At 35.8% G+C, this 23,279-nt stretch overlaps 1 protein-coding gene across 1 annotated transcript; it reads right to left on the bottom strand.

Annotated features, from left to right (window-relative positions):
* Positions 1 to 1,313: 1,313 nt before the first annotated feature.
* LOC127130961 (65-kDa microtubule-associated protein 3) lies at positions 1,314 to 7,716 on the bottom strand. The gene is made up of 13 exons (XM_051059914.1): positions 7,453 to 7,716; positions 6,290 to 6,383; positions 6,017 to 6,223; positions 5,418 to 5,663; positions 5,082 to 5,291; positions 4,845 to 5,000; positions 4,600 to 4,759; positions 4,353 to 4,504; positions 4,105 to 4,192; positions 3,815 to 3,888; positions 3,624 to 3,698; positions 3,015 to 3,273; positions 1,314 to 1,882 (listed from the first exon to the last, which is right to left on the bottom strand). Exons 2-13 carry the CDS (start codon positions 6,362 to 6,364, stop codon positions 1,503 to 1,505), a joined length of 2,082 nt encoding a protein of 693 aa, XP_050915871.1. The 5' UTR covers positions 6,365 to 6,383; positions 7,453 to 7,716; the 3' UTR covers positions 1,314 to 1,502.
* Between the last annotated feature and the right edge of the window lie 15,563 nt (positions 7,717 to 23,279).

The raw sequence follows: 23,279 nt of genomic DNA, 5'->3' as shown, positions 1-23,279 counted from the left end.
GAAGCTTGCAGGAGAGGTTTAGCAATGATACAAAGCTTTGGATCCTGGAGTTCTTGAATCTCCAAACAATGAGATTCAAACTCAATTTTCAAGTTGAAAATTCTCAAGTTTTCCTTTGAAATGCGAGGGTTTCAATTGGGGGGCAAAGTTGGCGCGCAAGGTGTGTTTGAATTGAGCTCAGAGGCCTTGTATTTATAGCATTTGGGATTGATAATTGCACACTTGAAAAATTACTAAATTTGGTCATTTCATGCACAAGCTTGCATGGGCGTGTATAGGCCCATGAAGCAATCCATTTTGATCCATATCCAACTGTTCTGAAGTTCAAATGAGACTTGAGTGGCAAGGCAATGATATGTGGAGTTTTGGACATTTGATTTTCTCCAATGATGCAGCTCTATTAAAGTCATGCGCAGACCTAGCAAACTTCATCCAAAATGCATGAACTTGGGTTATTTTGAAAGCTTAGATCAAAGGGAACAAGTTTGATGTTGAACATTTTTTCATTTGGAACTTGGATCATGGTGAATTTGAAGGTGGAAGTTTGGAAATTTCAACATGTTGAAAAAATTTCCAAGTGTCAAGCCATATATCTCAATATTCCACCTTACTTAACACTTTATGTGAGCTTCAAATGAGAAACGTGTCTTCATCAAAGTTGTATCTCTTTCAAATATCTTCAAAATGGTCATCAATTTCATGGCATTTGGATTTAGAATGCTAGAGTTATACATTTTTTAAGTTTGAAAAAATCACTTGTTCAATGGTATAGGTCAAAGATGACCTATAATGTTTCATCATATCACATGCTCATAAAAGTTGATTTAGCTCTCACTCTAAACATCAAAGTTGAAGTAGACATCTTGAATTTGATTGTGCAACTTGGAAATCTTTCATCTCATAAAAATTGAGCAAGTTATGGTCTTGGGAAGTTGACTTTCAAATTAGGGTTTAGACAAAATGACCTATAATGTTTCAACATAGAAAATGATTTTCCAAGAAAAATTAGCTCTAGGTCTCAACATGAAAGTTGTTTGTAATATCGTTTAGAGTAACTTTACTCTTGGAATAATTTTCATATGGTGAAAATTGTAGGAGATAGGAATAATTTTGATTGAGTCATCCAGTTTTATCAAATTCTATCATGCAGTTCGACTAGTGACCTCGTGGTTAGAGCAATAAACCCTTGAACCTATGACCTTACATGATCATCTCGTCATCTTTAACATCATTGTTTTTATCATTCAAACTCATAACTGAATTGATGCCAACAACAAAAAAACAAATAGAATAAAGAACAAAGCTAGCAGAAAAACAACAACATTTTTCAGATGAAATTTTTATTTAGGTTGCAAAACTAAAAAGCTCTTCAAACACCCTAATCCAAGTCAACTTCTAATCTGATACACTGTATATACACAATCTGGAAGCTATTTACATAATCTGATACACTTGTGCTTACCATCACCATAACAAACTGAAAACCAAATCAAAATGTCATGCTAATAAAAGCCAAGCCTTTTTTCCTCAAAGGAATATTCTATTTCTTGAACCAATTCACCTCCAAAAGGTGCTGGAGTCATGGCCATATTCATAGGAATCGGTACAGTCATTGGTGTAGTATCAGAGGAAGAAATAGGCATAGCCTTTGGAGTTCTAATCTCTTCATCTACCGTTGTGTCTGTCTTTGAGGTAGTAGTGAATGGCAAATTGTTAACTGCTAATGTTTTCTGCAACTTCAGCTTCTGCATATTTAATTCAACTGTGGCATTTCCCACATTCTCTTGCGATGATATTGTCGAAGAGATGGTTGTAAAGGGTTGTCGCGTCGAAGGAGATTCGATATCCCGAACGATTCCAGTACCAAATGTGTATCTTCTAGCTGTATTAACACAAGGAAAACAAACACTTGTAAGAGATTTAAATGCGTTAATATGGTACATGAAAATGGTTAGTACAAACAATTATTAATCATATGTGATGTTTGTGCAAAATCATGTGATACACAAACATAAGAAAATGCTAGATATACCAGCAAGAAATTACGAGGAAATCTATCAGCTGAGATGTGGCTTTGACCTCCACCTCCAACATCAAACCAAAAAAAAAAGTCTAAACCGTTCCGTGGTGCCACATACAGCCTTACAATAAAACCATCATCAAGAGTACTTTGGAGAATCCGGTGGAGAACCTTCTTCTAAAAACAAAGGAAAATATAAACAGGTATCCAACAATCTGAGGTTGAATTTTAAATTGACAAGCAAAACTGCATGAGAATCATCTTCTAAATTCAACAGTTAGAGGTTGTCAGTTAGATTTAAATTTAATATATAACTACATTGATGGAGGCTTCTGATGACATTGGTTAAATATTGCAAAATGAAGATGCTATGCTATTGGCGGTATCTAACCAACGTACAAGATCTTAAGTAGGATCGTCCGGCTTGTGAAAGATCTTAAAACTCGGATCGTTAGCACGACACGTAAGATCCTACCGAAGGGAAAATGGTAATTTCATGAAAATTATAATATACGCCCAAAAAAAAGCCCCAACACGTTTTTTTTACGATATTGCTTCAAAAACCTCGATCTTGACCATGCCGGCGACGAAAACGATCTTTCTCTGATCGTAGCACTCTCAGGCATCCTTAGCACGTAATATCTTACGATCCAGCTCTCGATCTTGACTACAATTGACTACAATGTATCTGACAATAATGAAATAGCTCTTATCCTCAAAGGGATAATAGAAAGAGACATGGGAAAAATACCACAGAAGAAAAGAAAAAATTACGACTTGCACCTACCAGTCTACCGCATCCAAAACAACCACCTTATCAATTGAGCCAAAACTAAAAGCAAATAATTCTCAAGAGATTTGCCTGATCCGTGTTCTTTGCTTTCAACCAAACAACATAAACAACTGTTAAACCCTTACCGAGTGGGAAATCTCCAAGCCAGGGATGCAAATAAAAAACAAAAACAAAAACGGGGTAAAGTCTAAGAAAAAACACCTGATGTACATGACATCCCATCGTCTAGGTCATTTACTTGCTCCATTTGGTGCACTCTGTCAGTCTTCCTTATCGAGCTTGAGCGAGTAAGTTTTGAATCAGGTTTTAGCATTGATCCTCCAAAGGTAACTCTTCTACTAGCCGCACTTCCATTTGGCGTTCTAGGCGCTTTTCTTGCACTAAGAGCCTTTGAAGGGCTTTTCGACCCATACAATACTTCCTGTTCTGCTATTATTTGTCCCTGAAGTTTCTTCAGTTCCTGAAACAGAAACATAAAATTTTAACAAGTGTCAGAAAAAAATACATATTTAGGACTTTAATACTTTAAGACAAAACATAAAACTTTAACAAGTGTCAGAGACAAAAATCAATGAAATACTGCCTGGACTTTAATACTTTAAGACAAAACTCAAGGTTTTCTTTTAACTATAAGGAAACTCCGTGCTATTAAGCATCTATGGAAGTGTATGTGAGTTTATTATAGGCAAGGGTCCCTTAACCCTTTTCAAAGTATTGCGCTGATGGTCCCTTTTCAAGGTTTTCTTATAATAACTAGATAACTAATAATTTATTTTGGAGAAACATTTAATTGCAACACGTATTTCCTACCCGCTGTCTACGGCGTTCATGCTCCTTCTCTTGCCGTGATAAGATGTAGTCTTGAAGCATAGAAGTTAAACGGACCTAGATAGCCACACACAACAGAATTTGTTACTTGAGAAACCAATAGATGTTAAGGTGGCATCCGATAATATCTTATGATCCTATCTCATTGCATGTATCTCATAGAGGGTACTTACACCATCGTATATGAACTCAGTGCCTTTATCGTTTTCCCATGCTACTGTTTTTGAAGTCAATGTGTCTGTCATTGCTATGGGAAAACAAAAGAAAATCAAAAGTCGTTCTGAAATAATAAAGAAACATGATATCTGCAAACATAATACATAATGAAAAATTCATTTTACACAAAACAAACAATGGGGCACAGAGAAGCAGAGTTGTGTTAATAATTATATATAATATATTAAGCCATAATGACATAAACCAAGACGACAAACACAACCAACGATTATAGGTCTTAAAGTACCTGGAATTTTGTTCACCAAGACACGTGCTTTCTCAGCTCGCTTGAGATTAAGATGAGTGCCTTTACCAGCATTGTATCGATTTTCATCCTAGAAGAAAGTGTGCGGAAAAGCTTAATAAACTATGAGATGATATAAATGGGAGTGGAGATCCACTTTGCCATTCCAACAGTTGAAAAATATCATTCGATCTGTTGTAAACTACAGAAACGAATATACGAAGAAACTTTAAAAATATAAAAATACTAACCCTGCTGTACTCCTCAAGCCAAGACTCTTCGTCACATGCTGACACCCATTTCTCCACCTTTTCAAGTATCTCTATTCTACTAAAAGCTTGCTCTTTGACATGGGCAATCTGAAGTTCAATTTGTTCAAGTACACAAGCAGGGTCTACAGATCCTGCATGAGAAAGGAGAAAGGAGGATGCAAGCTTAGGAGTTTAAAGAAGAACGAAAGAATGACACTCATCTAGTGACATCTCTCTTAGAACTTACCAGTCTCTATAGCTTCAGTAGCATGTTCGACAGCACCATGAAACTCAGGAACCAAATGAGTCTTTTTACAAATCTCCTCTAGCTCCGCTCTTTTCTTGAAAACAAGCTCTTTCATTTTGCTTGATTTTAAGTCCTCTAATCTAGATACTTCTTCCTCCACCTGCATGAAGTTATTACTTCTCCAGGAATTTCGAGCCATATAAACAAAGAAAACTACATCTTTTCTCCAACAGCTTACAACTCACATGATTAATAAAGTCCTCGGACAAGCTGTTTGATTCAGTAACTTCATCTTCTGAAGCTGCAATGTTACAAGTAACACTCTGAAACACCTGTTGCTCTTCAATAGGCGTATCCATCAAATGCCAGAGCTCCAACATTGATGTTGCTAAATCTTGAAGCTGCCATATCGTAAGCAATTATGAGTTTCGATCAGAGGAAAAGGCATGAAATGAAATTATAAACAAAGTTATGTTTCATACCTTTTGCATTCTGTGCAATTTCACTCCTCGGAGTTCTTGCGTAGCTAAATCCAATCGGCTGATGGTATCATTATTTACACTCTTAGATCCTTCTGAATTTCCTAAACTAGGATGGACTTTGCTGACTGTCTGCTTAAAGTCTAAACCAAGTACTGAACAGAAAGACCTTAAAGTGTAAAGGTTGTCTTGGACCTTCAGGAGACGATCACTCTGCGTTAAAAATAAAATACTAGCATTAAGTTATAAAGAGAAATAAATATGATAATTTGGGTTAATAAACCATATAAATGTTTAAGTTCATATAACTATAATAACCACACACACAAGCGCATATACCTTCTCCTTTTGAAGTGTATGAAGTTGTCTGTGCAATTCTTCAAGTTTCCTCAACGATAAATCTGTTTCATCTACAACGAACGGGACGATTTCTCTTGGACCATAAATCTCATTTGCGACACTTTGAATCTGCTCTTGAACTTCTATGAATTGACTTCTACGCTCAAGCTTTCTTTTTTGCATTTCTTCCAGCTCAGGGAGAATCACTGCTAGCTCTTCCTTCAAACTTCTAGCCTTATGATCAGACTATAAAATGACAGAGATTAAAGAACCAATTTTTTTCTTAGTAGATCAAATAGATAACAAATAATTTTGACTTCATAGCTTGACAAAAACAAAAACAAAACTATTTTTTTACAATAATACTATTTCTCTCTATTCAACATTTTCATTTGGTACATAGTAATCACTGAAAATAGTTTATATGCAAATTTGTGCATAAGCTCTTATCAATGCTAAAAAATTTATACAATCATTCCAAATTATGTCACACAAATATGAAATTAAACACTATTTATTTAACTTATACTGTCTTCTCCGTCATGAATAAGTGGTATATTAAAACAGCAACCAGAAAATTGGCACACAAAATATCTGACCTGTCTAATATGTACTGGTCGTTCTCCCATTGCTGAACAGATAGCTGTAAGTTCTGCCTCAGAATCAGCAATTTCCTGCCTTAGTTGAGCTCTGGAGCAGTTGGCTTTATCTATGTTTTTTCTGTATACTTCTAGACACTCTTGTTCAAGCTCAAACAACATCCTACCTTTTTCAGACTCGGACTCTCCAACTTCATGCCATATTATCTAGTTTCGAAAAACAACAAGAGTTACTCATTTTATCAAATATTCATTAATGGAGTTTATTTGTACCTGAAGTTCTTGAAGAAGTGATCCACATGTTGTTTCAGCTTGCGGAAGAAGATGATCCTTGTGAGGTTGAGACATTTTAGAGCACCTTTATCAACTAAAAGAAAATTCTCTTAGAACATTCCCCCTAAAAGAAAAAATCAAAGAAAGGGACTAGAAATTGATGTATCTCAAACAAAAACACCATGACCAAGGAATTGAATACTTCCGATGTCAAATTAGTTATCAATTAAAATGGTAGCTTTGAAGCACGAACATAGACACAAACACTGAACACCGAACACGACACTGACACGTCGACAATGTAATAATTTGAAAAGGTGAATAAATTGAACGTAATCACAAGTGTTATGTCGGTGTCCGATACTGACACGAACACACTTTTTTTTCAGAGGTGGTCAGTGCTCCAGAGTATGGTAGTAACAAAAATATATGAATATCTTCGAGTAAAACTCAGTTTAAATAACAATATATACAAATTTTGTCAAGGGTCCACAATGTCTCAAAAGGTCGCGATTAGTCCCATCTCACCATCTAGTTAAGGCTCAAATGATGAATTGCTAGACCTAAAGCATCTAACTCTTCCCTTTGCTAAACAAACCAACACTAGCAAAAGGAATTCATTCAAATTCAAAATATATATCACCGACACTTCATATTAAAAACGTTGTTTGATGTTCAACATGTGTCTGACACCAACACATGTGATTATATTAAAACACTTCTATTTTTCAAATTATTATTGGTGTGCTAGCGTAGGCTTGTTGTGTCCGGGTGTTTTATGCCACACATCAACTATTGATCTCAAAGTTTCCTTCTTTTTCCGAATTTGATTTTTAATAGAGACCAATTGTGTCATTTGGATTGATGTAATGATAACCTAATTACAAAAAGCAAACCTATAACCAGTTCAAAATTGAAAAATCAAAACAAAGCAAAAAACATCAAAATTCACAAGTTTGAAAACAATGTAAACAAATTTGAATATGAAAAAGAAGAACCTAAACACAAACAACGCCAATTATCATCAATATTGGAAAGAATGTGAAAGACACACAAACAGAATTTTCTGAACCAGAATTAGAAACATTTCTGTTACAGTTTCTGTTTGTTATTTTGGTCATAAACAGAAGAAGAATTTAAAGAAGGAAATATGAGAATTTTACCAGTTTTATCAAAGATTGAATATTGAAGAAGGAATTGAAGAATTGCTTCTGGAAATTACTCTTTTTTCTTCTTCAAGGAAAGGAGAACGGGGTTTTCCAGAAAAATGTTGTTTTGGTGAATTTGGAAGAGAGAGAGAGAGAGAGAGACTATTTTGGATGGAAGAGAGAGAGGTTTTAAGAAATGGAACCGTTGGAGATTTTGCCTTTTTTACACAAACCGTTGAAGAACTCTTGAAGAGCACTTTGGAAGATTTTTATATTTTTAAGATTATACTACTTTGTGTTCTTTTTTTTCCTTATTTTAGCTTTCTAACTAAAAAAATATTTTTATATTTTTAAGAAAACATAAAAGAAAAAGAATATACATTAATAGTGTAAAATAACACTAGTATGTTAAAATTCTGTTGATAAAATGGTGGAGACTTTGCTCATGAGAGTATGCTACTTTTAGGGTATTTTGGATTCAGTGCAATAAATTGTGATTTTTTTTTTTAAAATAATCATGTTTTTCAAAAATAATACGAAAATAACCAATTTTTTAAAAAAATTTCCAAAATAACCAATTTTTTAAAAAAAATTTCAAAATAACCAAACAACATAAAATTTATTTTTGCAACCAATAGGAATCAAACACACAACCTTTGGATGAATAGTAAAAGACGTTACCATTACACCATAGACACTTCATGTTAATTTATTTCATCATATATTTAATGAGTCATTGTTCAATTGTATTTTTTAAATAGTATTATAATAAAACACAAAATAATTTTATTAATAAAAAAGAAAATACATTATATATTAATAATGTATTTTGAATACATTATAAAATAGGAGTAACATATTTTGGCGCCTGCAGCCAACAATTATTTTGTATTAATAAAAAAATATATTGTTCTTTTTTCATTTTATTAAATTTTATCTCTATTCTTTAATTTTTAAAAATATTATATATTAATATATTATTTTATATTTAATGATCCATTGTTCAATTGTTTCATCATATATTTTGTGTTTTATATTATATATTAACATGTATTAATATTTCAATTGTATTTATAATAAATATTATGAAGTTTTATTTGAATTTTTGTGTAAAAATTAATATAAATACTTCATAATATTTATTATAGAATAGAGATAAAATTTAATAAAATGAAAAAAGAACAATATATTTTTTATATTAATACAAAATAATTGTTGGCTGTAGGCGCCAAAATATGTTACTCCTATTTTATAATGTATTCAAAATACATTATTAATATATAATGTATTTTGTGTTTTATTAATAAAATTATTTTGTGTTTTATTTTAATACTATTTAAAAAATACAATTGAACAATGGCTCATTAAATATATGATGAAACAAATTGACATAAAGTGTCTGTGGTGTAATGGTAAGGTCTTTTACTATTCATCCAAAGGTTGTGTGTTCAATTCCAGCTGCATGGGCTCCTCCTTTAGGAGGCCCAATGCATGTGCGCCAATGCATCTGGCGCATCCTCCCCAAACATGGTTATTTTAAAAAAAAATCATAAATTATTGTATTAAGTGAAATCTTAAAAGTATACTAAAAAAGATCTCAATTTCGGATGCAATAAATTATTGTATTAGATACAAAATTTTACTTTAATTTTAAACAGAACCCCAATTAATGGATTGTATTAGTCTTCTTAAATCAATCAAATTAATCAGTAAATTAAATAAATTTCACAGTGCACTATTTTTAATTTTTTAAATATATTTGAGTTTTTTATTTATTTTATTTATTTTTTACTTAAGAAATTACATTGCAGGCATCTGATCTAAAGTTTATTTATTCAACTGCTTGTATTTACAAGTTTTCATATCAAATTTTAAATATTTGTTTTGAGTAGGATTATGCTAAATAAAAAAAGACTAACACAAAGCCAAATTCAAAATTTTGACACTTGTATCATTTTTGTTTCAAAAAATATCTTACATTTTTTAATTCTTTCTTAGAAGATATAATTCTTTAGATGCCGACTTTGTTTTTTATATGGTATTATTTTATAAGTCCTGTTATTTTCTACAAATAAGTCATTGGAAAGTGTAATTAAGAAAACACAATCATATGTAAATAATTATTTATTGTTAATAAAAAAATAATTTTTTATAAAAAAAATTATATTAATGTTGATCGATGATGTATCATTCTGAAATTGATGATGTTGGTCTTCGTGGCGCAGAATAGATATGCAAGATTAACACTTCAACGTTTAACAAAGTTCAAAATAAATATAGTAAAATGTACTTTGAATTTCATGTGTGCTGATTATATATGTTAGATAATCTTGATTGAGACATTTGTAATTGGGGCGTCATTCAAAACATTCGACATCCCAAATTTCATCTGGGAATTCCTCAATAGACTTTTACATATGCATATCACACTCTTGAAAAATTGAAATTGTCATTCATGCATCCGGAGATGCATCATTCGACGGACCCAAAATCACGCCAACCTTTTATTTTCTGAGTTTCACCCTAGTTTTAAAAATAATGGTTCGGAGATGCATCTCAGTATACTATTTGAGTGTATCTGGAGATGCATTTCTGAATAACCCCTGAATCATTTCAGAACATTATCATTGTGTCAACATCATAATTTTTTTAGACTAACTTATATTAAAGTAAAAACAAAGTAAATTAGTAAAATGAAGTTATATTAAATTTAAATGAAAGCAAAAAGTTATACTTTAATCCAAAAAGTCAAGACTATACATAACATTTGTTCGAAAATACTAAAAAGTAATACATCTAAACATAAACTAACTATTGGGTAATGTTTAATCCTCTGCCTCCTCATCCGCTTGTATTGCACGACATAATGTTGTAACTCGGAAACCATGCGCTTCACGAGGGACAACTAGGGAATCCCATCCTTAAACAGGCCTGATTTTATGGTTGTTCTATCCATCTCCGCAACATGTTGACAGATCGTTGTCACGCTCTATGCATGCTCATCCTGAACCTCAAGTACCTCCCGGATAGCTGGCCTAGGTGGTTTTTCAAAAGCGTCTGGTGTCATGATAAGTTGTGACACCCTATATAACCATGTCATGTAGCCCTCAATAACAATTAAGTGTACAAGATCTGGATCTCTGTAATACTTCTCTGATACCATGTGACTCTCGAAATCATGCATTATCGCTTGTAGATATTTGTGGCGGATGTCGGGAGGAGCGAACTCATAGGAAGGTCTCAGAATAATCTGCAAGTAGTCAAATTGGCTTGTCACTCGCTCGGAAGATAGGGATACATAAGAGATGACCCACATGTCAGCCATCCGGAGTATAAGGAAATGACATCAAATAGACGTGTATGGCGTGACCCTCGTATGTGCATAAGCAAACGCCATCTGGTACCATACGATTAAGAGAGACTCTGAATGGCTTGGTTGCACCATCCCCCTTGTACAGAACAAAAGTGGTTGCACGTGGCCAGTCCTTATCATAAGTAGCCACAGCTTTCCACCTGGTGATGCGAGGGAAGTGGGAGATGATCCATCCCTGCAAATAGTTCATATACAATATTAATAAAAAGTGTAACAAATGACTTATGAAAATATTAGTAACATGAAATTACTATAAGAAACATGCAGCTCCCTGTCATATGATTTGTCTTCCAAAGACACCTCTCGCCCATCTTCGAGTACAGGTAGACCAAACAGGAAGCCTCCTGGTTGTACTCATGAAACACAATCAGGTTGGTGAAGTACTTAAGATAGACTACATCGACATAGGTTACAATTTTGTCCACAAACATGGACATGCCAACCAGGAACAAGAGGTAACATCTCAATGTACAATGTTGGTGGTACTCAACCTGCATATAATCGCCTAGGGCATCCAAATCCCCATGCAAATGGTCTTTATAAAGCTTTTCCAAAAAACTAAAATATGCATGAGCACCTCTAGTGTCAGTTGCCTCATTGGCGGTGTTACTGGGGTCAGCACCTAAATGGGTGACCATCAGATCAACCCCTTCCTCTTGCCGACTTTGTTTTTTATATCTTACATTTTTTAATTCTTTCTTAGAAGATATAATTCTTTAGATGCCGACTTTGTTTTTTATATGGTATTATTTTATAACTCCTGTTATTTTCTACAAATAAGTCATTGGAAAGTGTAATTAAGAAAACACAATCATATGTAAATAATTATTTATTGTTAATAAAAAAATTATTTTTTATAAAAAAAATTATATTAATGTTGATCGATGATGTATCATTCTGAAATTGATGATGTTGGTCTTCGTGGCGCAGAATAGATATGCAAGATTAACACTTCAACGTTTAACAAAGTTCAAAATAAATATAGTAAAATGTACTTTGAATTTCATGTGTGCTGATTATATATGTTAGATAATCTTGATTGAGACATTTGTAATTGGGGCGTCATTCAAAACATTCGACATCCCAAATTTCATCTGGGAATTCCTCAATAGACTTTTACATATGCATATCACACTCTTGAAAAATTGAAATTGTCATTCATGCATCCGGAGATGCATCATTCGACGGACCCAAAATCACGCCAACCTTTTATTTTCTGAGTTTCACCCTAGTTTTAAAAAATAATGGTTCGGAGATGCATCTCAGTATACTATTTGAGTGTATCTGGAGATGCATTTCTGAATAACCCCTGAATCATTTCAGAACATTATCATTGTGTCAACATCATAATTTTTTTAGACTAACTTATATTAAAGTAAAAACAAAGTAAATTAGTAAAATGAAGTTATATTAAATTTAAATGAAAGCAAAAAGTTATACTTTAATCCAAAAAGTCAAGACTATACATAACATTTGTTCGAAAATACTAAAAAGTAATACATCTAAACATAAACTAACTATTGGGTAATGTTTAATCCTCTGCCTCCTCATCCGCTTGTATTGCACGACATAATGTTGTAACTCGGAAACCATGCGCTTCACGAGGGACAACTAGGGAATCCCATCCTTAAACAGGCCTGATTTTATGGTTGTTCTATCCATCTCCGCAACATGTTGACAGATCGTTGTCACGCTCTATGCATGCTCATCCTGAACCTCAAGTACCTCCCGGATAGCTGGCCTAGGTGGTTTTTCAAAAGCGTCTGGTGTCATGATAAGTTGTGACACCCTATATAACCATGTCATGTAGCCCTCAATAACAATTAAGTGTACAAGATCTGGATCTCTGTAATACTTCTCTGATACCATGTGACTCTCGAAATCATGCATTATCGCTTGTAGATATTTGTGGCGGATGTCGGGAGGAGCGAACTCATAGGAAGGTCTCAGAATAATCTGCAAGTAGTCAAATTGGCTTGTCACTCGCTCGGAAGATAGGGATACATAAGAGATGACCCACATGTCAGCCATCCGGAGTATAAGGAAATGACATCAAATAGACGTGTATGGCGTGACCCTCGTATGTGCATAAGCAAACGCCATCTGGTACCATACGATTAAGAGAGACTCTGAATGGCTTGGTTGCACCATCCCCCTTGTACAGAACAAAAGTGGTTGCACGTGGCCAGTCCTTATCATAAGTAGCCACAGCTTTCCACCTGGTGATGCGAGGGAAGTGGGAGATGATCCATCCCTGCAAATAGTTCATATACAATATTAATAAAAAGTGTAACAAATGACTTATGAAAATATTAGTAACATGAAATTACTATAAGAAACATGCAGCTCCCTGTCATATGATTTGTCTTCCAAAGACACCTCTCGCCCATCTTCGAGTACAGGTAGACCAAACAGGAAGCCTCCTGGTTGTACTCATGAAACACAATCAGGTTGGTGAAGTACTTAAGATAGACTACATCGACATAGGTTACAATTTTGTCCACAAACATGGACATGCCAACCAGGAACAAGAGGTAACATCTCAATGTACAATGTTGGTGGTACTCAACCTGCATATAATCGCCTAGGGCATCCAAATCCCCATGCAAATGGTCTTTATAAAGCTTTTCCAAAAAACTAAAATATGCATGAGCACCTCTAGTGTCAGTTGCCTCATTGGCGGTGTTACTGGGGTCAGCACCTAAATGGGTGACCATCAGATCAACCCCTTCCTCTTGCCCGATCCTCCTGTGGTCCAGTAATCTCCCCCTTATGGGAAGATGTAGAAGGCATGAGATGTCATCCAAGATGATATTCATCTCACCTATAGGTAGGTGGAATGGTGATGTCTCTAAATGTCACCTCTTAGCAAAAGTCTCCAGCATGACATAGTTTATGGTCATGTTAGCCGAAGAACATAAACTAGCAAGCCCGAAATAATGGATAACATCAATGAACCAAGAAGTAGTGGGTTGTGGCAACTCCAAAATCTTCCTGTCGTGGTTAATAAATTTCAAACAATCACGCTCTTGTAAAAAGAAAATATAACCAACAATATGGATTTAATTAGTCGAAAACATATGTATTACAAAAGAAAATAAATATACATCTCCATGTCATACATGCCTGGAAGCGTGTACTGCATAAAGATGAACTAAGGAGGTGTCAAATGGGTATCCTGGGTAACTTTTTAATAGTGAATCTAGATTGGAAGAGGCTTCCTCCTGGGCTTCAGGGTCAACAGAGACTTCAGGAACTTCAGGTTTTGTTGCTTGTGAGGCCTGAGAGAGTCGTTTATGAGAATCAGACGGGTGGGAACCTCGGGGCTACGAAGTAGATGCACCATCAAATGATTATCAGCAACTCGTGGCGTCGTGGTCCTCATTTCAGCCCTCTCACGTCGTACCAATGCAGTTTGGAACACACGTCTGAGCCTAATCCGACCATTGTTGTTTTCAGCCATTGCACATGCATTAGAAACAAAGGCAAATATAAACAACATGGGCGGAGAAATTCATAAATTCAACAAAATCACCCATTTTTTTGCCAAGAGGGTGAAAAGAGAGAAAATACATAAGAGCGAAAAAAGTAATTCTCGTTTCATTTTTATATATCAAAAATAAAAAATAAATTATAGTAATGATAGTTTAATATAAAATCATATCGGACAAATGCTTTTCATTAAAGTTTTTTTAACAGTGTAGTTGAAGCATATAATTTACACATGCAAACAATTCTTTGTCATTAACTAACTATATAATACTTTTCAATTTTTTAAATAAAAATAAATCATTTATAATATACTAAATAAATTTTACTATAAAAATTATACACATCAATAATTATTTTTTGATTTTAGATTAATAAAATGAGTGATTTTTGTGTATCTATGTGTTCTGTTAAAGTTTTCTAAAGATTTTGAAAAAGTTATATCACAAGTATCATCAATCAAGAAACAAGTTTCAAAGCAATAAAAAGCATGTCTCCCTAAGGTAGTGCCGTGAATGAAAACCGTTCTTGTAATAAAAGATTACAAGTCATCAAAAACTCCGAATTGCATAGGTCAATCACAAAAGTCCAAGTCCAAATGCAAGGGTTCTAACAAGTCCTCTAAGTCCTCAAACTTAGGTCTATATTGTCCTCAAGTTAAATCTTTTTAGTCTTATCCATTTTATCATGTTTTTGTTCATTTTAGATTGAATATCATAATAAAGCAATAATGATGAAGAATGGGGATGATGAATGAGAATTATGGTGTACAAAGTAAGGAAATAAATTACACGAATTTAAATATTAGAAATTAGGTGCATAATGTAAATGTTATAGGTTAGATGTTAGGAGTCAATTTAAAATGGAATCGATTACTTGAGATTATCTATCCACAAATCAAATGACTCAAAATATGGTGGATCAAGGGAAAACTTATAAATGATTCAAAGTATCGAAAATGATCCAATGATCATTTATCAACAAGTTTGAACCAAAGAATATTAAATCAACCAAAATATTCATCTATCAATGATTTGAAGTATGGAAGATGTATAAATCAAGTCATCAAAATAATGTGAAAATAAAAGCAAATCAATGATTAAATGGTTAGATTAGTAATTAGATTTAATCAAAAATCAAAATTGCAAAAAGAAAAGAAAAATTAAAATCAAATATTAATATTCTAATTATTAATAATATCCTAAAATTCTAAAAACAATATCTAAAATTAACCTAATTAATATTCTAAAATTAATTATCGATCTAATTATGATCCTAAAACTAAACCTAATCTAAAGTTCCTAATTAAACTAAGAACAAAAAAAAACAATGGAAATGGCCTCCAAAAACAAGATTGGACCCTAAATTGGAAGGGGTGCACAAGCCTAATCACATGGGGATAAGTCGGCGCATGGAGTGTGAAGAACAATCAGCATCCATATGGGCTTTGAGTAGAGGGGTAAGCCCAAAGTAAAAGAATATGAAGGAACATGGAGGTTCTATTCATCATTTAATACCCAGTGGCTCGCTAGCAAAACACTTACAAAAAAACTCCAAGCCAATACGAACCTAGTCGTGCCGGATTTCGTCACCGACGACGGCGATTCAAACCAGCAACACTCCCACGTTGCTCTCCGTCTCAATCTCTCCTAACTGAAACCATGAACAATCTCTTCCACTCAACCAAAACGAAATGCTAATGTACAATCCTTACGACGGATTGAATAGAACTTCGAACGAAAATGGAATGGGACTCGACCAAGAGTTACACAATCATGATTCCACAACAAGATTCACATTATTGCTTCAAATAAATCGTCTAACGCGAAGAGACGAGGAATCCTACCGACGATTGCGAAGCTGGATCCACCGACAAATGTCAGACTCGAAGCTCAAGTATCTTTGCTTTTTGTTCGAGTTTATGTTCTTCAATCTTTTTCCCCTTATTTTGTTACGATTTGCTTCTATTATGTGATGTTCTGATTCTGCTTCGCGATGTGGTTCGGTTTTTTTGAATGATTCACATGAATTGCGGTGATGCAGTGAGTTGCAACAATCTATCTGAATTCGTATATGTTTATTATGTGTTGGAAATTATAAAAAACTAATTGTCATGGGTATGTTTCAATATGACAAAATTGGGTTTTTGAGTTAATGACAATAAATGCATTGCAAATAGTCCCACATAGAAAGTGAAGCTAACATTAAAAGCATTTATAGAGACATTGAAAAATTAAACTCACCAAAGGAGTCAAAGAGGATAAGGTGTCACATGGACATATGTGGTGGTCCCAAGCATTATGCCACATGTCACATCCGAACAACCCCTCGTCGGTGTAGCCACCGGCGACACCAACTCCGGCTCTGGGACCAGGACCGAGGGCATGGGCGTAGAGGCGCTAGTGGCTGCTTGTAGACGGAAATTGAGCACTTAGGCACGACGCATCGGAGCAATAGGGCTATTTGCAACATTAATGAGGCGGCGCTCCAGCGGCCTGCCTTCGGCCAACATGTTGCAAAGTATTCCTAAGTACTGCTCCAGGATTTTGGTCGTTGCTTAAGTTTGAATTTCGAATTCAAAATATACAACACTTCATAAAGTGGTGCATTGTATGATCATAGGTGAACCATTGTAACATATGGTGAAAAGTTGTTGTTTCATCAAGAGATGCAAACTTATGAAACAACATATGTATTTATAGGTCATGCATGACCTATATATACATGTTTCTGAATTCGAAAATGACTCACTCAAAAAATCTGCACATCCTCTTGAATATTCCAAACACACTTCCTTACATTTGAGTTCTTCATTTGTCTTGTGCAGACTCAATCAAAAGGCTGAATTATCCTGGGTATTCTTGCTTTCCGACTCTAAGACATCAAAGAGAGTGCTTGAAATACTTTTAAGGAAAGTGACTTTGTTCACGATTCAACCTGGATCCATTTAATCTTCTCGAAATTTCTAACAATCTTAAAAGTATTTACACAATGGATTCCGAAGCTACAGTTTCAAGCATCAAGGTTATGAATCAGGATCTTGTCAAGTTGGATCTCTCTGATGGAACCAACTACACCAGATGGCAAGATAAGATGACATTCCTACTGACTGCCCTGAAGGTTCATTATGTCTTAGGTCCTGACTTAGCACCAATTCTTAAACCATCAGAAAATGAATCTGAAGAAGTCAAGAAAGAGCGCAAGAAACGTAAGGAGAACGAACTGTTATGTCGTGGACATATTCTGAATACATTGTCTGATCGTTTCTACGATCTCTATACGGATAATCTGTCTGCAACAGAAATCTGGAAAGCCCTCGAATTCAAGTTCAAGGCCGAAGAGGAAGGTACGAAGAAGTTTTTAATTTCTAAATTTTTTGATTTTAAATTTATAGACTGCAAGCCCATTCTTCCCCAAGTGCATGAGTTGCAAGTCCTCGTGAATAAAAGAAAAGTGATGAAAATAGACATCCCTGAGACCTTTCAAGTCGGTGCAATCATTGCAAAATTGTCACCTTCGTGGAAAGACTACAGAAAGAAATTATTACACGGTTCTGAGGACTTCTCTTTGGAGAAAATCCAGAAACATCTTTGAATCGAGGAGGAATCGAATGAGAGGGAGAAATCAGAATCTACGGGTCTTTCTAAAGCCAATGTCGTGACCACCAAAGGAAAGAAGAAACATGATGGCATAAAGAGTCATCTTGGACCAAAGAAGGAACATAATAAGTTTAAGAATGTTGGCAGTCATAAGGGTCCGAAAAGAGAATGTTTTATTTGTGGAAAACCTGGACACTATGCTAGAGATTGCAGGCACAACAAGTCAAAAAATGAGATCAATACAGTTCATGCAAATGATGACATAATTTCTACAGTGAGCGATATTATGGAAATCAAAGGCAAAGTTCAAGGTTGGTGGTATGATACATACGCTACGATGCACATCTCTTATGACAATGCTGCTTTCAAAACATATTCTGAGTTAAATGATGGAGAAGAAGTGCAGATGGGAAATGAAGTACAATCTAAAGTTGTTGGAACTAGATCGGTCGAACTCAACTTCACCTCAGGAAAGAAAGTCACTCTCGTCAATGTGCTTTATGTCCTGGACATGAATAGGAATCTTGTTAGTGGGGACTTATTGGGAAAACCGGGCATTAAATTTGTTTATGAATCGGGCAAAATGATATTGACCCGTAATAGTGTATTTGTTGGAAAAGGATATTCCGCTGAAGGAATGATCAAACTATGTACTGACGACAATATTATTAATGAAATTGCTACTTCTGCTTACATGCTTGAATTTGTTTCTCTATGGCATAATAGACTAGCACATTCCGGTATTAGTTCTATGAAAAGACTAATTAAATCTGAATTGATTTCATGTAATATAAATGATTTAAAAAAATGTGAATTATGTGTCAAATCAAATATGATTAAGAAACCTTTCAAAAGTGTTGAAAGAAATACAAATATACTTAGTCTTGTACACTCAGATTTGTGTGAATTCAATGGCATGTTAACCCGTAGGGGAAATAGATATTTTATTACATTCATAGACGATTCTTCTAGATACACGCATGTACATCTCTTAAAGCATAAAGATGATGCTTTTAATGCCTTTAAGATTTATAAAGCAAAAGTGGAAAATCAATTAATTAGAAGTATTAAAGTCCTTAGGAGTGATAGGGGCGGTGAATACTTTTCTACTGAATTCAATGCATTTTGTGAAGAACACAGTATAATACATGAATGTTTGGCACCTCGCACACTGCAATAAAATGGCATGGCCGAAAGAAAGAATCGAACATATCAAGAGATGATGAATGCCATGTTGATGCATTATGAATTACCCCTCAATTTATGGGGCGAGGGCTTATTATCCGCTTGCCATATAATTAATAGAATTCCTTTAAATAAAACTGGTATTTCTCCATATGAGACATGGAAAGGAAGAGCACCAAATATCGATTACTTTAAAGTGTGGAGGTGTGTGGCTTGCTACAAAAATATGGATCCTAAAAGAACCAAGTTGGGTCCTCGAGGGATAAGATGTGCTTTTGTAGGATACGCACAAAATTGTAAAGCATATAGACTCTTAAATTTAGAGACTAATGTAATTATATAATCCCGGGATGTAGAATTCTGTGAAAATCTTATCACCAAGGATAAAGAATTAGAGTCGGCTGCAACTAAAGAATCTTGTGGAAAAGATTCCTCTCAGATTGTAGAAATACAACCTGAAGGCACCTCTCGAATCATTGAGTCACAACCCGAGCCTAGGATGAGCAAAAGAGTCCAGAAAACAAAGAATCTAAGTGTCGCAACCTGAAAAATACAGTGTGCGAAAAAACAACCGGCGAAAGAGAACGACAGAAGAGTCGCCACCGTGTGTTATTCATCCCAAAGGAGGGAAAGGAAACGCTCGAAGTAAACCTGAAAAAGGAAAGGACAAGACGGGGTCTCGCAACCAAATCTTGGGTTCGGGAGTCGGTTATGCGAAGGGAAGGTATTAGCACCCCTACGCATCCGTAGTACTCTACGGGATCCACTTTTGTAGTTCTTGTCTAAAGGGTGTGGGTTTATCTTGTGCTGTTTGCCAAAAAAAACAAAAAAGGGTTAAATGAAAATGACTCGCGCGGATGTTGCATCCACTGCATACGTATCTCATCTGAATATGAGAATCAGAGTCTTCGTAGCTCGGCTGACCTATGGGTTGGGGGATGTGTGCTCGCTAAGACATCGCGTCTTATGCCTACGTATCTCATCTGGAATGAGAATCAGAGCAAGCCGTAGTTCGGCTAACTACAGGGTTATGGATTGGGTTTTGGACGAACGACGTCACTACGCAATCTACCGGATGATCGACCTTCGGAGACTTACTCGCCTGTAGTAGAAGGAGTAAACGTGTTGCTTTGGGTTTTAGGGTTTGGGATGCTCGAGGGCAAACAGGCAGTCCTTGACGAAGGAACCGCGCTACATGTGGGGATATGAATACAAAACACAAAACATGTATCTCAAAGTAAAATGTCACCAAGGGGCCCAAACATTGCCTCCTATCGAGGTTTTCCAGCTAAGAAAGCGATAAAGTATGAGAAAAGAAAAAAATTACCACACGGATAAAGATCCGAAGCTATAGCAGTTAAAGGGGCAAGAAACCCTGAAATGTCTCCAGCTGGACCGTCAAAGGAAATCAGTTAACACGAATAATCAGAATAAAACTCCAGGGGGTATCCCACAAATAAAGTGGGAAACCACGCGAGTGTCTCTGCGAAAGCCATGTGAGCCCTCACAAAACTCGACAAAGGGTTAGAGCAGCAGGATGAAATCAAGAGAAAACAATGCCATGGAAACACAAGACAGGTTAGAATAAACAAAATAGGGTAACCCAGAGTTGCCCCTAAATCAAAATGTAACCACATGAATAATTCCATCAAAATTCACAAAAGGCTCACAAAAAAGGTATCAAATTCACCCATAATACCTCATACATTTAGAGCATTCAAATAAAAGGCATAAAGATGATGGATATAGGGCAAACCTGATTGGAGAGCTTGATTGAAATTGAGTTGCACCCGTGAGGTTTACAAGTTGAGTTCCCTTCAGGGTTTGGAGGCTGCTCTGAACTCCGTTAGTTCTTCTCTCACTATCTTTTTCCTCGGGGTTTTGTTCCAAGGAAACCTCAGAGCATTTTGCTTCTCTCCCTTTTTCTCAAGTGAATCTCCCAGTGTAACTCCAAGTGTAACTCCAAGTGTCTTTTCCTCTACTGAAACTTCAGTATTTATAGACTGATTTTCGTGGGTAGTGGGCTCAAATGAGGGAGACCCAAGTCCAAAAAAATTTGTTATATTTTATTTATTTATTTTATTTATTTATATAATTAATTAATTAATTAATTAATTAATTAAATAATTATTTTTTTTCGTTTTTTTTGTTTTTTTTTTCCAGGAAAAATGAAGGATAAATTTTGGGGTATTACAGCTGCCCCTATTCAATCAACTGGAGACCCGGAAAGAAGATAGCAGCGGCTTTCGTGCTTTCGAGGTATCAAGGGATTGAATACAATAAAAGCCCAAAAATTTGCACTGAAGTGAAGTGAAGTAACAATGTCTGTCAGAATCGGCAAAGAGGTGGTCTTGAAAGAAGAATCCGTCTGGTACGGTGAGAGTCAGTCTGAATATCGAAAAAGAATGTTAAACTGGATACCAAAATAAATGGTAACACAGAAATAACCATGGCCTGAATGCCGCTCATCAGTCTGAATACTGGAAAGGATTTCGATCTGAACATCGGAAAATTGGCCTGAATGCCACAAGTCGCATCGACCTGAACGTCGGAAACTTCTTCGATCTGAACATCGGAAAATTGGCCTGAATGCCACAAGTCGCATCGACCTGAACGTCGGAAACTTCTTCGATCTGAACATCGGAAAGACTTGGCCTGAATGCCACTTCGATCTGAATATCGGAAAATTGGCCTGAATGCCACAAGCTGCATCGACCTGAACGTCGGAAACTTCTTCGATCTGAACATCGGAACACTGGCCTGAATGCCACTTCGGTCTGGATACCGAAAAACTGGCCTGAATGCCACTTCGGTCTGGATACCGGAAAACTGGCTTGAATGCCACTTCGATCTGAATATCGGAAAATTGGTCTGAATGCCACAAGCTGCATCGACCTGAACGTCGGAAACTTCTTCGATCTGAACATCGGAACACTTCATGCCTGTCAGCATTGGCAGAAGTAGGGAATGATAATAGAGGCGGCGCATGGGCTAATGACACTTGCTGGGGATAACAAAGGTAAGTCATGAACAATCTTCAGTCTGAGTACTGGAAACAACTTCTAGCTTATCACTTGGGATACCGAGAATGTTTTATGCTTACATGCGTATGTTTGAATTTTTCAATGGCGTAATGCTCCATGAAAATGGAAATGCTACGCGATTTGGAAGGATACAATGCAATATGATTCTACATGCAGGGATGCGAAATGCTGGGTAGAATGCCAAGCCGAGGCAAGGGGATCTGCTGGGGAAATGATTACCATCCTCTGGGCTCTGGCCAGCCTGCTGGAGATACACACCACAATGAACTCTGTGGGGAGATGACTAGCCATGCGATGTTCTGACCATACCGAGACTCTGATCGGGGAAAGAATGGCATTGGAAGCCTGCTGCTGAGGAAAGCTACAATGATTCTGGCAACCACAGTTTGCGAGAGATGACTCAGCAGGGGGAGCAAACACTGATACGGTACCGAGGTTCTGCTTCAAGGAAAGAAACCATGGATCTGGCATTAGGATTATCGATCTGGCATCGAACTCTAAGGAGCAGCCACTTCTGCTGGGAAGATACAGTCTGGCACTGTCAACTCCGCTGGGGATATATAGTCTGGCACTGACAACTCTATTGGGGAAGTACAGTGGTGAGAACCTGCTGGGGATTGAAGAATCCAACACTCTGATCAGCTCTGCAGGGATAAGACACCAGATTCGTCTGTTGGCGACTTCACTGGGGAAGATATTCACGATCGTCCTCAGGGGATTTTAATGGAATGCCCCGAGGGTATCTGTTCTGAATAGACGATCCAAAGCACTTAAAATTTACAGCAATTTTAAATGTTTATTAAGCATGTACCAGTAAAGCCCTTATGTGTCATGATGCAATGTTTATCAAAAATTCGGACGTCATTTTTGCAAACAAAACAGTAAAATGAAAATGAAAACAGAGATATACTGAATAATATGATTTTATTGATTGAATAGCCTCTGAATAGGCATTTACATCAGGAAGCAATCCCTGGAAAGAGGTAATCGCACAAAAGATAAAAACAGAAATTAATCTAATGGCAATGTGAAATGGATTTCTATTGGGTTCCAATTCTGCTATGACTTGCTCGTCTTCAAGATCCTCCAGATAATCAGCCTTCTGAAAAGGTGATTGGACTGTTTCCTACCTTTCGAAAATTTCCAGTCATC

Source organism: Lathyrus oleraceus, chromosome 1 (assembly GCF_024323335.1).
Source record: "Lathyrus oleraceus cultivar Zhongwan6 chromosome 1, CAAS_Psat_ZW6_1.0, whole genome shotgun sequence".
Lineage (NCBI taxonomy): Eukaryota > Viridiplantae > Streptophyta > Magnoliopsida > Fabales > Fabaceae > Lathyrus > Lathyrus oleraceus.
The sequence above is the reverse complement of the archived record's forward strand: the minus strand, read 5'-3'. Positions and strand labels throughout refer to the sequence as shown.